Source organism: Callorhinus ursinus, unplaced genomic scaffold (assembly GCF_003265705.2).
Source record: "Callorhinus ursinus isolate GAN/ISIS: 27379988/994484 unplaced genomic scaffold, GSC_fseal_2.0 scaffold42, whole genome shotgun sequence".
Lineage (NCBI taxonomy): Eukaryota > Metazoa > Chordata > Mammalia > Carnivora > Otariidae > Callorhinus > Callorhinus ursinus.
Window position 1 is genome coordinate 593,496 of NW_027397104.1, and position 17,485 is coordinate 610,980.

General features: G+C 54.9%; 1 protein-coding gene across 5 annotated transcripts in view; it reads left to right on the forward strand.

Annotated features, from left to right (window-relative positions):
• The window catches only part of PAX5 (paired box 5), a 190,933-nt gene that overhangs the window by 163,019 nt on the left and 10,429 nt on the right, over positions 1-17,485 (forward strand). For all 5 annotated transcript variants that reach the window (XM_073881336.1, XM_073881333.1, XM_073881334.1 and 2 more), the window contains one exon: positions 14,420-14,506. In XM_073881336.1, coding sequence (XP_073737437.1) covers positions 14,420-14,506 — 87 coding nt within the window. The remainder of the gene's footprint in view (positions 1-14,419; positions 14,507-17,485) is intronic.

Consider the following 17,485-nt stretch of genomic DNA (forward strand, 5'->3'; position numbering starts at 1 on the left):
CTGGCACTCTTACCGTGCTTGGCACATCCTCAGGACTAAATAAATGTGGGTTGAAGAAAGAGAACCCGGGTGGGCCCAGGTAGGACTGTCTTTGGGCATCTGCCGCATCCATTCTTATGTTTCCCTACTAATCCGTGACAGCAGAATGAAGAAGCTGCTGAGGAGAAAGAGGGGGAGCCACAAGGTTTGAGGTTCCCCCATGCTGTTTCTCAGGAGCTTGCTCCCCATGAGCCAGATGCAGCCCCAAGCCAAGATGCAGGGTTTGGTGAGTGCAGAGCGAGATGGATTTCAGTCCCCACTCAGCTGATCAGCTGGTAGCTCTTACGCAGTGAACAACCCACTCATTCCTCCATGGCAGCCCTGCCCCTTTGTCTGTTTTAAGGAAATCTCACTGGGTCTTTTGAGCCTTCAGATAAACGCAGAGGTCAGAGAGACCCTGAGAAATCCCAAACCCCAGCTGGCTCCTGGCTGGCTGGGGGACAGAAGAGGGCTCATGAGCCTGAGTCCCTGCTGCATCACAGCCCCACCCACTGCTCGGCACAGAGCCTGGCACAGAGCAGATGCTCAGGAAAGGTTTAGAAGCCACATTTAATAACATGTGGACCAAGAGAGGAAACAAATGTGCAGGTGTGTTGCCTGGGTGAGCTAAAAGTCATCCAGCTTGTAGACCTCAGACCACACGCCTTCAGCCAGCTGTGGCTTTTCCTTTCTGCCTAGTCTTTGGTTTGTTTATTTGGGGCCCAGGGCATGAGCCCAATGGGACTTTAGGGTTCTGTGTACCAATCTCTCAATAGCTGCTGTTGAGCTTTTGAAGAGAACGAGTCCTACCAACCACAGGGTCCCAGACACGATGAGGACAGCTCAGGGGCACATGTATTCCCACCCTAGAACGCCGTCCTGGAGACGTCTGAAATTCCCTGGGTGAGGCGGGATGGATGCCTGCAAACTGCATTTCTGCTCTAGGAAGAATTGCCCAGGCTCCCCCTAGTGGAGAATCGGGGTGCAACACCCTGTGGCATTCCTGGTCTGTGGCAGTACAGGGCAGGAGTGCCTCCTGGCACCACACCCTTTCTCAGTTTCCCCACCGTTGGTACGTGCATACTCTCCTGGAATCCTCATCACAACCCTGTGGGGACCCTTGGTTACCACTTTTGTTATAGACTCAGTGAGAGGAAGGGGCTGGCCTGATGTCCGGTAGAGCCAGGTCCTTTCCTTTCCACCCAACAGCCCACATCTGGCCTCCTTCCATAGGTGTCCTTGGCTTTGGCCAGCTGACTGTCTGCTTGCACGGCCACACAGCCTGGCCCCTCTCCACCTCGTGACGTTAGACTCCAGATGGCCAGGGGGGCCACTCTGTAGATAGGTCAGCCTTCCGGTACGTTTGCAGTAGCCTCCCCACTGCCGTTCTCAGCATGGTGGCCAGCGCGAGTCATTAAAATCTGAATCAGGACGTGTCCCCGTTTTGCTCACTTAGAGTAGGAGCCAAAGTCCTTATATCATCTCCCCCTCCCCACTTCCCTCCCTGACCTCGTCTTCTGCCTGCTCCCCTTCACTCCCCTCCACGTCCATACAGACCACCTCCCTGCTCTTCAGACACACCACCTACACTCGTGCCTCAGGGCCTTTGCATTTGCTGGTCTTCTGCTTGGAGAGCTCTTCCCACAGATAGGCACATAGCTAATTCTCACTTCCTTCAGCTTATTATTCAAGAGTCACCTTTTTGGTGAAGCCATCCCTACTCACTCTATCTAAAACCTCGCCACTTTATGTTTTTTCTTTAACATATACTATATACTGTATTTTTAATTATTTGTTTTGCTTGTTGTCTGTTTGTACCACTAGAGTACAAGCTCTATGAGGGCAAGGTCTTTTGTCTCTTTTGTTCATGGCTGTATCCTCAGTGTCTAGAACAGTGTCAGGTATGTAGTAGGCCCTCAGTCACTATCTGGTGAATAAGTAAGTGGATAGACTATCTGCTGGCTGCCTTGCATCAAGGTAGACACAGGCCAGCTCTCCCCAGCACACCTGTGGTGCTCCCCCACCTACCCCTGCATTTGCTCCCTTAGGAGGCTTCTCCACTCTTCCTTCCTTGACCCCCAAAGACATCTCCCCTCCTCCCCCATAGCCCCAGGGTGTTCCCCACAAAGCCGCCTCTCAGCCAGGTCTGTGGGCTGGTCACAGAGGACACGGATGAACATGTCAGTCGAATTTAAGAAGGAAGAGCTCTCCATCAGCAAGGCCAATTCAGGGCTGGCCTACTCACTACACTCCTGGGGAAACTGAGGCCTGCACTGAGGAAGGGCCTTGCTGCAGTGAGTTTGTGGTAAAGAAGAGATGACCCCCTGGTCCTTGGAGTTGTGAGGACTGGCCTGAGGGGAGGTCCTGATGCAGCTCCCTGTATGGAACGAGCGCCTGATGGAGCTCACTGAGTCATGGTGGTGGCCATCATGACCAGCCTGGAGTTCACCCACACCGGCCAGCCCTTCTTTGGGTTCTTAGAGGTTGGCCTCCTTAGGACCTGGGGATCAGACACTAGTGTGCCCCCGAGGACACTGGGAAACTCCTTTGCGTGTTGGCAGTGCTTCTCAAACTTTACTGCAGACAAGCCACCTGGGGATCATCTTCCAGAGTAGATTCTGGTTCAGTAAGCCCAGAGCGGGGCCCAGGAAGCTGCATTTTTAACAAGCTCCCCAGTGATGCTGATGCAGTTACACTCGAGTAGCTACCCACTGTTTCTTGAACTCACTGCACACTGCAGTCACCTCACAAGTTTGGACACATACTGGTATCTGGCCCCAGCCGAGATTCCAGTTGAACCAGCATGGGGTGTGTCCTGGTGTTCTGGGTTTTTCAGAACTCCCCAGGTGATTCTAATAGGCAACAAGGTTTGAGAACCCCTGGCCTGGGTCACTGCCCATTATTCCTACCCCGAGGGCAGCTCTGCTCTGGGAAAGCAATATGGCTTAAGGAGAAAGGCGTGTGTTGGCACAGTGAGGAAGGGTGAGGAGCTGGGGGGCGCAGGTACTGGTGGGGGAGGCTGTGGAGTCTGGAGGCCAGTATAGGGGAGAGATAAGAGTGAGCCCGGGGAGCCCTTCCCAGCAGAGAAGCAACCGGAAGAGGTGAAGCAGCTGAATGGCCCCTCAGAGCCCCAGTCTTTGGCTTCGTTCTTAACCCTGACTCTGAGAGAGAAATAACTCCCTTCCCCCTCTTCAGCCTCACCTGCCTCTCTACCTGTATCCCCACATGGGTCCCCAGCCACCCAGCATCCATGTAATTTATGTGTGCGCTGCCCCCTCCCGCAGACTGGGGGCTCTCGGTGGGCAGGGACCGTGTCTGATTCATCTCTGCCGCCCCAGGCCCCAGGCCCCGCGTGCTGGAGGTAGGGAAGGTGCACAGAATTGAGCGGATTCCTCGGGGCGCACTGGTGCTCAGGGCCTCTGTGCTATGGAGTTCTCAGCACACAGCAAAGCCTGCGCCTCGTGGTAGTAATTGTGAAGGTAAATCTTGTCTGGTGTCCTCGCAAACACTTGGTGAGGCATTCCATAAATATGTCAGCAGCAGCATTAAAATTTGATGGCAGGCGGCTCAGGTCGGGACTAGCACTGTGACTTCCCAGCAAGGTATGACACCACCACCTCCCTCTCATTAGTCAGCGGCAGGATGCTCAGGCCTCTGCACTGAGCTGGGCCCAGTCAGGGGGAGGCGATTTCTTCCGAGGAGGACCCCTGGCTGCTCTGAGGGACAGGCCAAGGTCTAGGCCACAGAAAAGTAAGTTAGCTTTGGGCTGACTTTGGGCTGAGAGGCAGAGTCCCTGCAGGCTCTGGGAATGTGCCCAGAGGCTAGAGGGCCCCCGAGCTGGAGGAGGCTGGAGCCCCTTTTGAGTCTGGGAGCCAATAAGAAGGGCTTTATAGTCAGCCTGGTGGAAATGGTCGATTTGCCCCCAAAAGGGCCTCATAGAATACTTTAAAGAGGCATGGCATTAGACTCATCATTTAAGCCAGCAAAGGGTCCTTTAGACAGGAGTCCGGGATGAAAAAGTATTTAGTGACAGAAAGATTGGAACCCAATCTTGCCTACTTCCCCCCCACCACCATTGTCCATCTGGGGAAACTGAGGCTATGTGAACCTGAAAGAGACATGTTCGAGGTCACACCATGGTAGAGACAGAATGAGATCAGGGGCCAAACTCCTAAGTTAAGGCTTTCTCTACAATCAAGCATTTGGGGCACTTGTTGAAATAAGAGGAAGCTACCTAGAAATACAATTTTCATTAAAAACAAGCCCAAGTGCATCCACTTTTTCAGCAATCGCACAGAGCATGTGCTATGTGTCAAGGACTGAGTCAAGCACTGAATAGCCCCTCACATTTGTAGAACACTTTTTAATTCACAAAGGACTTCGAAATGCATCAGTATCATTGATTCCTGCAAGTGTTGTAATACCACGTTGTACATGAGGACCTCAGGTTCGGAGAGGTAAAGTGACTTCTCTGAGGCCACTTGACTCCGTTACTGAGGGGCTTAATCAGGGACTGACTGGCCACAAGCCCCTGGGCTCCCCATCCCCTCGCCGCTGCCTGTGCAGAGCATCAGGTCGCTGCTTTACAATTACTTGCAAAAATCATGACATGGTTCCGAGCTGCTAAAGAGTTTCTGGGTTTATTTGGCAGTGTGCTAGGTTAGCCGTTGCGTCGTTGGGGTCTGTGGCCTGTCCCAGGCCAGGACACACTATGTCCTGCTAAACTGGCCTCCTGTTTGGGAGGGGCCAGAGACGAACCTCGTCCGCAGGCTACCCTCCCTGGCAACAGGGGCAGCACGCCTGGACTCTTCTGAAGGCAGCCAGGGCTGACCGGAGGGGCACAGGGACAGGCCCCTGGAACCTGCTAAATGATGAAGCTTGAACGTTCACTGAGGCACACAGCTCAGCCATTTCCTACAAGAAGCCCTCCTGGATACCCCAGCTAGAATAAATTCTAACTTCCTCCCTGCTTCCAAACCTGCCTCACCCTTTTCTTGCACCCGAATCTCTAGTTCTGGGTCTAAGAACCCCATAGATGCAGGGAGTTCCTGGAGATCCGGAGCCTGAGACCCACTCGGGGGGCCTAGCACAGAGCTCTGAATGGAGTAGGGCCCCTGTGAATGCTGAACTGAGTAGATTTACCAAAATCCATCACAGGTGTGGGAGCTCGATTCTCTTGGGAGTACAGTTCAATGTTATTCCAACTGAACTGTGTGGAATCAGGAGCCTAACAGTCTAGATCATGGAATGGGGGCTTCTGGCAAGGTCTCTCAAGCAAAACCTTCAGGTTTCCAGACTGAGCATTTTCTGATGGCCACGTGGGTGGTAAGGAAAAAACAACCCTTCCCACTTATCCATCCCAGCTGCGGCCCCAAGGAATGCAGTTTGGTCATGCTCTCTTCTGAGCTATAACTATCAGCGGGTTTTGCTTTGACCTTTTAAGAACACAAAAGCAAAACCACAATGACGAAACTTAAACTCTTTTGCAGTGAGCCAGGCTTGGTGCTGTGGCTGTGTGTCAGAGAGGCCTGGCAAGGCCTGGAGGGGGCCCGGTCCCTCAGGAGAGCCCGTGCAGCGCTCCTTTCCCCCTGCAGGGCCCGCACCCTAGCCCTTGCAACAAACGTGGCCCTTCCCTTTTCAGTGTGTTTTGCTGCCTTTCTCTGTCTCTCTGTCTCATGCTTCTACCAAAGATCGAGAGCCAGAGTTTTAGGAATGCTTTTCCAGCATGATCTCGTGAGCCGTTTCGGTCTGACACTGAAAGGGGCTGGCCAAGCCACGCTCACTCAGCGAGCATGTGTGCTGTGGCTGGGCCCCAGCGCGGGGGGCAGCCGAGGTTGTCACGAGCTGTCCACCACACGTGGTGACCCGTCTTGGTTCCCGCCCTCGAGGAGGAGCCAGACTCAGCAACAGAGGAATGGAGATAGGGGTTACAACTACCCCTGAGTCTGAGCAGGGGCCTGGGCGATGGGACTGAGGGCTCAGGGGAAGGTGGGGGAATGCTCCTAGCTGGGACGAGCAGTCCAGAAAGCAGTATTTGAGCTGGGTCTTGACAAGTTGGGAGATTGGACATGAGGAGGAAGAGGAAGGTGGCATTTCAGATGAAGGACACTGCATGAGTGGATGGAGAGGGGCCCCATGGGGCATGCGGGGCATGACCGATGGCCTTTGGAGCAGGGAGGCCGTGGGAGGTGTGGCTCAGAAGCTCGCTGGGACCAGACCCTGTGGGTCCTTGAATGGCACAAGGGGGCTTCTGGTCACTGCCTCGCAGGCTTGTTTCTCACAGCTGTGCTGCGTTTGGCACCCCCGGGGGAGGCACACCAGAGACCGGGACTGCCGTGCTGCACACCCATACACACAAGGCAGGCGTTGTCTTGCACCCAGTGAGGCTGCGAGTGCCATTTGCACTTTGCACGTTGTCTTGTCCATTGTGTGCGTAGATGAGGGCATTGGACCAGAACTTTGGGATAATACCACAGCAGGAGAGTAGATTAAAACAGAACCGGAACGGCTCAAAGGGGCCATGGCATAGTCAGGGGTCTCCAACGGAGACATATCTACAGGGGCCAGTCTGGTACAGGAAGATGGGAAGTCAGCCTCCGGGGACAAGACAATAGTTGCAACTCGCTTGTGGCCGATGACACCCTTGCCCCTTGAAAACACGGGGCTGACGATCAATATGTTTTGACTGGCCCCATGTGGCTCGAAGGCCCCAGTTCTTGCCTCTGATGGAGCCAGCTGGTGGGGTCTGGCATGGGTCCCACAGCCCACGGTGGAGGTGCTGAAGATGCGACGGTAGTGTTGTTTCCCTTGGGTTCCCCAAAGCGTCCGTGCGTTCAGGTTCCCGTGGTTGCAGGCAGCAGGAATTTGGCTAAAGGCACAACAGGCTCCTATCTACAGGGGACCAAGTTGAGGTCCGCCATGGTCACGCAACTGCCTCAAGGCGGGCCAGTGGTCTCGTGAGGGCTCACCCCGCACCTCCGTCCAACTGCGAAGCCCACGGCTCTCTCGAGAAGCAGAAACAGGAGACACAGTCTGCATTCGCTCCCTCACTCCTGCCCTCTCTCTCGGTTTTTCTCTTCTCTGTTTTTCTGAAGGCCTTCGTGGCTGGTTTGAGCTGGTGAGAGAAGAGGTTTTTCCCAGGGATGGATCGATGCTGTGTGCCAGGCTGTCCCGGCTGACAGGACTGACCTTTACTGAGTCTGTTCGGGTTTTCGTCTCCCTGTTGGGAGCCCACGGAGGTCTTCCTCTGGAGAGAGGGAGGTTGAGAAGCGGCGGCCTTCCAGGGGGCCCGTCTGGGGGTGGGTGCAGTGAGGGGAGGAAAGGGGAGAGTGTTAGTGCCAGAAGCCATTTGAGGCCCCTTGTTCGAATCTCTGAAGTCACTCAGAGGCTTTGACAGAGCCCCAGAATCCGGTGTGTGTGCACACACCTCCCCCGACACACATCCGTGTATACACTTGTGTATACATGCATATGTCTGTCTGCATGTGTGCATGTATATACATGTATGTTATACATCCAACACCTAAAATAGTAATATATATGCAGTCATATCTAATGTGTATACATTTGAAAGCAGGTGTCCCCTCTCTAGCTATAGACGGCCATGCAGAGTACCCGCTGACTCGGAGGCGTGGTACGTCACAGGGCTGTCCAGGACCACGGGGAGGGGCTGGCCTTTTCATATCTTTCCTTCCTCCTCCGCAAAGCTTTGCTCTCAAAGCCCAGCTTCAATCCTTCAGAAATAGAACTTGGCTGGGAAATAGAAAGTCACTTTGAAAGACTTTCTGTATGTTAATTACAGCCGGCCAAGGTCTCGAGCAGAGGTGGGAGCCCACCATCTGCAGATGGGGTCGGCCCCCGGCGAGCTCTGCAAATCCCCATCATCTGGCAGGTGTCGTTTTGGGTTAATTAAGAGCTACACTGAGCCGGTTTACCTGTCACTTCTGAGAATTTTAGGAAACTTCGACTTTCTTGCCATCTCTGAGCTTTTAGCAAAGGAGAAAGAAAACATCTCTGATTTCTGACAATTTTCTTGGCCCTGGAATCTCCAGGAAAGCTGCCTTAAAATAAAAAACTTTTCATTTTAATCAGTCCTTTCTAGTGAATTCACTGATCTTCACCACTCGTTCTTGTGTCTTTGGAAGATAGCAGTGTTCTGGGGAAACCCACCATTTATCCTAAATTTCTTAAGCCTCTGCTTTCTTTCTCAGTCTTCGAGGAAAGAACATATATTCCTCAGCTTTATTCTGTTTTAGCAGCTTTGGAAGGACTTTCGATTTGTGTGTCAGGGACCTCTGTCAGCAGTCAAGGCTGTGGTCAGAGGATCTGGGCTGGGAGCAGGAACGATGGAGTTTTCTCTACCATCAGTGATGAGAAGGCACCAAGTCCTCTCCACACCAGGATTTGCAAAGATCTGTAACTGTTAAGTCATGTGATCTTCACAAGCTTCAGGAGTAGAGATTTTTTTCTTCCTTCCATTTTACAGACAAGAAAACTGAGGCTCAAGAGGTAAATTCATGTGCCCAAGGCTACCCAGCCTACGAGTGGCAGAGTGTGGCCTGGTCCACGGGTCTTGGAGTCTGACTTCAAAGGTCATTCTGTCATCTCCCGGGTAGACAGCTCGGGGCAGCAGTGAAGGGTGGAGCTCACCTGTGGGTGTGGCCCTGGACAGGAGCCTGCCAGGGGGCCAGCCCTCTGTTCTTGGGCCAAGGACGGGGTAGTCTGCCTCCTGTGCCACAAAGTCCCGTCATGTCCCAGCTGCCTGGTCCCACCCCCTGGCTTTTGCTCATGCAGTTGCCCCTCGGGCCCCACCACTGCTTTCCCCGGTGCAGAGAGCCCACCAGAGCCAGCTGGTATCTTCTGGCACCATGAGATCAAGTAAGCCGGACTCAAACCCTTTATTCCCTGCCTCGTGGAAAAGCCCTATCTCCTCCCCTAGATTTCTGCCGCGTTTCCGAGCGAGGCTCCCTTTCACACCCTCGGGCTCAGGCTCCCTACATCACCCAGTGCTCAGGCTCTGTGATCTCTGTTGCTCTTGGGCCACATGCTTTCATCTCAGGCCCACTGGCCACCCAGACACCGCCCTCGGCCACCTCTGATTCTCATGTAGGAAGAAAGCACCAACTGAGTCGGCTTTACCGAATGTGTCTGGGATGGTGGCTGGCGGAGAGGGTGGTTACAGACCCCAGGAGGGACAACTTAAAATGGGAATCTAGACAACCACTTAAACGTTCCTCACCCCCTCCCCTCCCCACACGGTGGCTTGTTAACAGCTCCTGCATCTGCCCTTTTCTCCTCCGGTAACAGAACCTCCCAGGATACAGGGCCTTTCTTATGCACAGCGCTTGGGTCTCTGAACTCCACCCCTAAGCCCGGTAGGGGCTTTCTTTTGCATATGCGAGAACTCAGTGACAGTGGTACAATCCCTTTCAGGGCCTTCTTGGTTTCTAGAAGGGGCGCTTCTTCCTCCGCCTCTCTCCTGCTTCCTCTGCGTCCTGGGTATGGGGAGAGGGGAGTGCTCTTCTTGGAGGAACATTACCTGGCCTCCCCTCTCACCAATCCTATAATGTAGGCCCATGTTCAAGATGAAGATACTTTGCCCAGAGAGGTTCAATCACTTACCCAAGGCCGCACAGCCAGTAGGCGGAGGGCTGAGTGCAGCGCCTACCCCTGCCCAGCCCTTCCACAGGAATGCCCGCAGCCTTCCCTGACCCCTCCCTGCTTTCTGCTCCCACAGCATCATATGGGGAGGGGGGGCCCACCCTGCAGTGCTGACTCCGAGTCTGTTCTCACTGCAGTCCTGGTTTCCTCTCGGGACTGCTCCCTCCCAAGAGGCTGGGGATGGATGACAGGTTTTGTTGGTGAGAGTTCCTAGGGGCTTATATGTGACCAACTCCAGACGCCCAGGAGCTGTCTCTGAGGAGGGCCCATGTGCTGTCTGTGGACAGCGAGACCAGATGACGGTCTCACTGTCCACTGACTGACAGCCATCTAGGCTGGGCTGGCACCCCGATCTGCCTCACAGAAACTTTTCTATTAATGCATCAAGAACAGTTTGCCCAGTTTAGGGGGTTGGTATTTTTGAGAGATGCCAAAAGTATGGGTCGGTTAGTGGAAAGAAACAAGGGGCCCCTGTTGTCCTTTGTGCTGGGCAGTCAGAAGAGAAGGTGCTGACTTATTTAATTCATCTTTGTCTGTGAGTGCCGCTGAGACACAATGTTCCATTAGTTTCCGGTGTGCACCATGGTGATGCCACCGTTTACACATTATGGCGCTGCTCACCTCCAGCGCGGCTCCCTTCTGGGAGGTGTTTATCGTGTGATCTTTGCGTCCGGCCAGCCAGCGGTACTGCATTGTCTCCCAGGCTTGGACTGTGGCGGCAGTCACCTGGCTGGTTTCCCTGACCGCAGGCTCCCCTTCTCCAGCTTCTCCCCCAGATCCTGGCACTGCCTAGTCTCCCCTGGGTCCCAGCTCTCATGGGAGAAAAGCGTCATGTTCTTGCCCCAGCCAGTTCTGCTCTGGGGCTTGCCTCTCTGCTGGGCCTCACGATGACCCAGCCACGCAGGGGGTCACACTCGGACCAGTCCCACCCCAGACCTTTGCTTGTGCCTGGGAGATCCTCTCCCTTCCTGGCTCGCATGCTCCCTGGCACCCCAGAAAGTGCCCCCAGTGCTTCCCCCCACTTCCGCTTGGTCGGACAGGATTCACTCTTCTAAGCAGCTATTGTAAGGTTTGAAGGAAAGAAGGTGAATGTTCCTCAGGTGTCATGAGTGTGGTGAATTTAAGCAGGGGAGATGAAGCAGGAGATTGGAGCCTCCAGGCCCGGAGGAGCCAACAGCAGGTGGGACCCGCTGAGCCCCCGAGGACAGGGCCTCCTTCCTTGCTAGAAGCATCACGGCCCCTGAGAAGTGAAATTCAAGCTCTGCTGACAAGAAAGGCCTTTTTAAAAAAAGAGACAGAGGCCTAAGATGGGAGGGCAGAAGGCCCTGGGCTGGCAGGTGGGCGGCCAGCCTCAGAGTCCTCCCACCTTCCTGAGCCTCCATTTCCTCACATAGAGAATGCAGACAGTTACACCCATCTTGTGAGCATCATAGGATTGTCAGGAGGGCTAAATGAGATGCTGGATGCCAGGGAGGCTTTGGTGAATAGGATCAGGTCATTGTCATGACCGACATCTGCTGAGCATTCGCTGTGTGCCAGGCACTGGGTGTATCACCTGTTCAGTCTTTACAGTGACCACATGCAGTGCGATCTGTTAATGGCTCCTGCGTTACTGAGGCACAGCGAGGCCGAATGAGCCGCCCAAGGTCACAGACTTAGGAAGAGGCAGACTCGGGAATTCAATCCAGGCAGTCTGGTTCCAGAGACCTTGCTCCCAGCCTCTGTGCCAAACTGACTGAGGACCGCTGGGCTCAGTGGTGACCTGTGGGCTTGAACCTAGGCAGTCTGCTGCTTCCTGGCCACCTCTGGGGTCAGGCTAGGCCAGGTCTCTAGACAGGCAGCTTCCTCGGTATTTGACGATGGGCCTCCCCACATCTCATGTGCCAAGGACTCTCTACACTAGCTTTCTGTGTGGCACTTCAGATAATCAGCATTCCAGAGTGTCCAGTAGGCGGCCGGACCGCCCGCACAGGTCAGCCTCATGCCCCGAGGTGCTGAAGCTCCCCTTACCCTGAATGCTCACTCTCCCAGGGCATCTCACAGAACAGGGCTGGCTAAGGATGCCCACAAAGTCCCCACTCAGCACACCAGCGGCGGGGCGGGGGGCGGGGAGGTGTTCCTGGGGATTCTCATCTTCCACCAAGGAGCAGGGTGGTGTTGTGAGTGGAACCCACCAGTGGATCATATAAACTGGTTTGAATCCTGGCATGCAGCAGGTGCTCAATACACCCCTGGCTCTCAGTACCAATAGCAGAAGTAGTGGGAGCCATCATCCGTGTCCCTGGTTCACTGAGGTGTACCTGTTCATTCATTCAACAGAAGTTTTCAGTGCCTGCTAGATTCCAGGCCCTGTACTAGACCTTGGGATGGAGACGTGAATTTGACAGAACTCCCTGCCCCCATGGAGCTTCCATTGTACTAGAGGAGGCAGAATTAACAAGATAAGCACAAAAACAAGAGATGTTGGGTCGTGATCAGTTCTATGGAAAAAAATAAAGCAGGAAAGGATGGGGTGGAAGGGGTTTCCATTTTAAATTCAGTGGTCTGGAGATGAAATTGGAGCAAAGCCTAGGAGGAGGTGAGGAAGAGAGCCGTGCACACATATGTGCGGTAGCGTCGTGCATGAGGCAGGCAAGCTGCCGGCCATCCACGAACACCGACCGTCTGCTGTGGACGGGGCATTACAGAGGGAGCGCGGGGGTGGGGGGCGCACAGGCGCAGAGAGGACTCAGACCCAGACCCGCAGGGCAGACACTCCCACGTCACAGGGGACTCCCATGTAGGTGCTGTGGGATGCTGCGGGAAACGGAGGGCACCTGAAGGGGGGGCTTCCCAGAGAAAGAGGTATCAGAGAGCCAGCTTGGGGACCAGGTGGTGGTGGAAGGTGTAGGGTGGATAACACAGACACGGTTAACTCCAGCTGAATGGACCCAGGACCTGCACTTCCAGGGGCTGGAGATCAAGGAGGCTTCCCGTAAGAGGTGGCCTTGGAGCTGAGCTTGGCAGACAAGCATGATGTCGCTAGACGGAGGAGCAGAGACGGCCTTTGCCAGCACAGCCTTGGTGCCCTGGGTCCAGGCACAGCGCTGTCAGGAAGTGCCTCTGATGGGGCAGCCTGGAGCCCTGAGGGGAGGGCAGCTGTCCCCCTTCCCCAGGCTGCTCGGTCTCTCTGATCCCTCTCCCTGTCCCCTAGGAGGGGGAGGCACTGATGGATATGCGGAGGCTGGGCTGCTGAGGCCCAGCACTGTCACCACGCTCTCCCTCCCGCCGCCGGAACCTGACACCCTGACCACTGAGGCATAAAAAACAGAGAATTGGAAGGCTCAGCCTGTCAGGCTGGGAGTGGCCCCCAGAGAGGCCTGAGGAGAAGCACGTGTGTGTGTGTGTGTGTGTGTGTGTGTGTGTGTGCGCGCGCACACGCACGCACGCTCTGCCTGTGGTTGGCTGTAGAAATGGGGAGGAGGCCAGCTGGGCCCAGGGGGTGGGAGCGGCTGGCCCCTCAGGCCTCCTTTATTGTTCTTGCCCTACCTGGTGGAGCCCCAGGGACCCCACATCTGGGGCCCGGATGCTGGGGCAAGAGCAGTGCTCCAGGTCCTGCCTTCTGGTTGGTCCTTCTGGAGGCTCCTACCCTTTGGCACCCTTGAGAGGAATCCATGGAAGCACGTCAGGGCTGCGGGTGGTCTCCTGGGGCTGTGTAACTCCCATCACCACTGCCAGGGAGGGGCCCACCTGCTCTGTAACCAGGGGCCTACAGGGCCACTCACCAGCCAGCTACCAACACAACCAGGGTCCGGCCCAAACCAGGCGCTCTGGGAATCCCAGCCACAGGGAGGAGACAGGCAGGGTCCTTCCTGCTGCAGGGCCAAGGCAGCAAGGTTTGAAGGCAGGAATTCTGAGCTCCTTTCCTATCACTGGCTGGTGGTAAACAGGCCCTCCTGGGGCTGCAGAAAGAGCACAGGGAAGTGCCAGACACAAGGAGCAGGGCCCCAGGAGCAGCTGGGCCAGACCGAGCCATCCTCAGGTCCTACCGTGCCTTTCCCCAACGCTGCCCTTACCCTGGCCCGGCTCCTGGTTTCTGCCTGAGCACCCCAGCCGCGAACAGCGGCCCCCCTCCCAATGCCTGGAAGGCCCCGACCTTCTGTGCTCTGCTGTGCTCCGCAGCCCTCTGGCCTCCCTTCATCTCAGCAAAGTGCCATCTACCTTCTCCTGGGTCGTGAGCATCTGTCTCACCCTCCCCGTTAGACCCATGCTCCCAGGCCCCCGGGAGCAGGCCCCTCTGGAGTCACAACACAGAGGGCCAGACTAGAGCTGAGGTCACCTTTGGCTTCTCAGTTCAGAGCCACTCAGGAAACACATGGGCAGTGGAATTGAAACCACACTGGGGCACTGGAGTGCCTCAGTCAGGGCTGAGAGCCAGGCCGGGTGCCACTTTGAACTTGGATCAAGGTCATTTTGTGAGAGACCCTGGGCATCAGTTTTCTCACCTGTAAAATGGTCCAATAACCCCAGGGAACACCTGGCACACGGTAGTTTCATGGTATGCATGTTGGAGGCTGGGATTCACTTCCTCTGCTAAGAAAAATGTTACAGGGGGAAATACGAGGCTGGTGTTAGCCATCCACTTGATTAAGGACGTGGGCCAGAGTTGCCTTTACTGATTATGAGAAGCAAACGCCACTGGCATTTTCCAAACCTGACCTGACATTTGGTTCCTGTTTCTCTCCCCGCCCACCACATGCAGGGAGTGAGTTTTCTGGGAGCCCCTACAGCCACCCTCAGTATCCCTCGTACAACGACTCCTGGAGGTTCCCCAACCCGGGGCTGCTCGGTGAGTACTGGTGGAGGCCCTGTCGGGCCCCTGGGCCATCAGCTGCCCCATTAGGGCCCCTCTTTGGGCCAGGGTCCCTTCAGAGCCTGAGGTATAGTCCCTGAGTGGGGGTGGGTAGCTTGCCTCAGGTACCTGCTATCCGGGAGTTGTGATGGGAGCCTCGGATAGGAAACACCACGCCAGCTCCGCTTAAGCCCTCATCCCTCCCCCAGATGTTTTGGTGGATAAGGGAAAATGGCAGAGAAGGGAAACAGAGAAAAAGGGGCATTGAAGGAATAGGGGGAGTGTAGGAAAAGTGCCTGCCTGGGAGTAACATATTTCTTAAGAATCATTGAATCTTCCAGTGAGAAATCTCTAAGAGGCAACAAGGAGGCAGCAAGTTGGCAAGAGCTAACTTGGATTGATTGGTAGCGGCTATCTGTCTTGATAAGGACTCTGAGGCTTAGTGATTGATTAGTGATGCCTGCCATGGACATCAGCAGAGCTCCATTGGAAAGTTGATGGTTCTGTGCCTGAAGGCCTTCTGCATCTTGCCATTCCCAGCTCAGCGGGCACCCAACCTCTACCCAGGCCTCAGGCTGGCATATTATCCATTGCTGGGGCCAGCCTGATCTGTGTACATCATCAAAGATATTTGGGCCACTCCAAAGACCAAGCAGGGATAACTCAGCCCTCAAAAGTCCAAGGAGAACCTTTTGTTTTGTTGAAATGAACTGACATGAAACCAGCTGGTGAGCGATAACAGGAGCTGAAGGTTCTGGAGCATGAAGCAGGGGCCCAGGGCTCACAGATGTCACTCACCACCTGGGGGCAGAGCTAGCCAATGAGCCTGCACACGGATCCTGCCCTAGCAGTCAGCTGAGGAATTCCTACACAGGTTGGGACAAGGCTCAGAGACCACCCAGGCTTGTCTGTCCAGCTTAACAAGGCCAGCTTAAGTAGGAGCCTATTAATTCCTGGATTCGGAACTTATTTTAGGACTGGGAAACAGACTTCACCAGAAAAGCAAGAACGTGGTCCCTTCAGACTCAAGTTGCCAGGTCATGGGTCTGTGATTAGGTGACTAAGGCAGACAACGTGACAGAGACACCATCCCTTCCTGGCTACCACCCTTCTGTGCACTTGGGTCTCAAGCTGCCCCCAGCTGCCCCGAGCATTCTGGCGTGTCATGCAAAACTTGCGGGTACAATAAAAAACGATGCCAGTTAGTACTCCAGGTCCCTATGCCTGCAGATTTCATTTTATAGAAGACTAGGATCGTACTACCTGTGGCCTCCTGGAGGGGCTGATCTGTGGACTTTTTTGGTTATGGTAAAAATCAGTTCTAAGTATTGGACCACGTCTCCACTTACCTAATGCTTTTCCTGAAAACAGCCCCTCTGAGAGGTCCTGGTCTCTGAGTGGCCCAGCTGTCAGCCCTAGGAGGCAAAGGCTAATCATAGTCTCCTTGAACCAGAGTCTTTCAGAGGGGTAGGGGCAGAGTGCTGGGTCTGGAGCCTGAGCAGGTGGCAAAGGGAGGGTGGGGGGCTAGGCGGCATCTGGGGCCTTTGCTGTTCAGCTGGAGTGAAGGCAGTTCACATCCCTGGGTATTAGGCGTGGGCTGTGTGCCTGGTATGGAAAGATGTGGACTCTGTCTCAGGGAGCCTCCAGGCTGGGAGTGAGGGAGCCCCAGGCAAGGCTGTCTGTGCTGGGAGGGTGCTCAGTGCCTTGAGAGGAGACCAGAGCTGGTACGGAGAAGAGGAACTCTGTCCATCTAGACGAGTACCTGCTCATTGTGTGAGCGCTGGGCAAAACTCTTCATGTGGGTTACCTTACTTATCAACAGCTGTTCTCTCTATTATACAGATGGAGACAGTGAGACTCAGGAAGGGTTATTAACTTACCTGAGGTCACACAGCATGCAGGTGGCAGAATGAGGACTCAAACTCAGACTGCCCTGACCCCAGGGTATGATGTGGCACTCTTACTCTCCCTGACCAGTCGAGTCTGAACAGCCAGGAAAAGAGGCCTCATCCCTCCACAGAAGTCTTGAGGGGCCCAAATACTCCGACCATGTATGTGATGAGAACAGCTCTGATCAATTTTTGAAAGCCAGGTTGTTATTCTATTTATCTGCCAGACTTTCTGTTGCAAACCACAGAATCCACTCTGGCTGGCTGAAGCAGAAAACCAGTTTATTAAGGGATATTACAGGCTTCCAGAATCTCCAGGAGGACCAAAGAGGCAGGTGTGGGACACAGGGCCGGGAACATCACCCAGCCACACCACCAGCGCTGCCGGAGCCCTCCTGCTGGTGCCAGTTGGCTCTCGGCTCTCTGCTGCCACTCTGGCCAGGGTGCGGGAGAGCTCGACCCCGCCCCCCAGGAGCTGGGCGTCTCTGCCATCCTAGCCTACCCACTTCCTCCTGCTGCCCCCTTCCCAATCCAAGTCGCATGCAGGAGGCTCTAACAGGCAGAGCCCAGGGGACACACTTGTGCCCTAGCAGCCAGCGGAATGGGAGAACGAGTTCATTCAAAGAGGCGGGCCTCCCACCACAGGAAACCCTGCAAACACAGGAAAAGTCGAAAACAGTGTTGGGCAGTTACAAACACGAGAAATGGCCCCTGCACTTCCAAAGTCTGTAACCTGGGGAACCACAGGTCATCCCCCAATTGGGGCCTCAGTTGCCTCGGGTGTAAGATGAGGATAATTACCACTGGCAGCTTCGTTCAGGCAAGAGCTGAATATGACACTCTCCTGAGGCCCACAGCTCTGAATAAGCAGTGATCCCACTTTCCTGAAGATGAGTGAGATGCCAGGCTCACTGTGCCATAGTTTTGCAATAAGTTCCAGGCCCATCACACCTACCAGACTGCCCTTTACCCAGAGTGTCTTCAGGCCGTTAGCTACAAGAATCCCACTGGACCAAAGAGGCAGACTGATTATCTCTCGGGAAGGTACCAGGGGTGGGGAAAGCTGCTCTGAGGCTCCTTGGTGCTC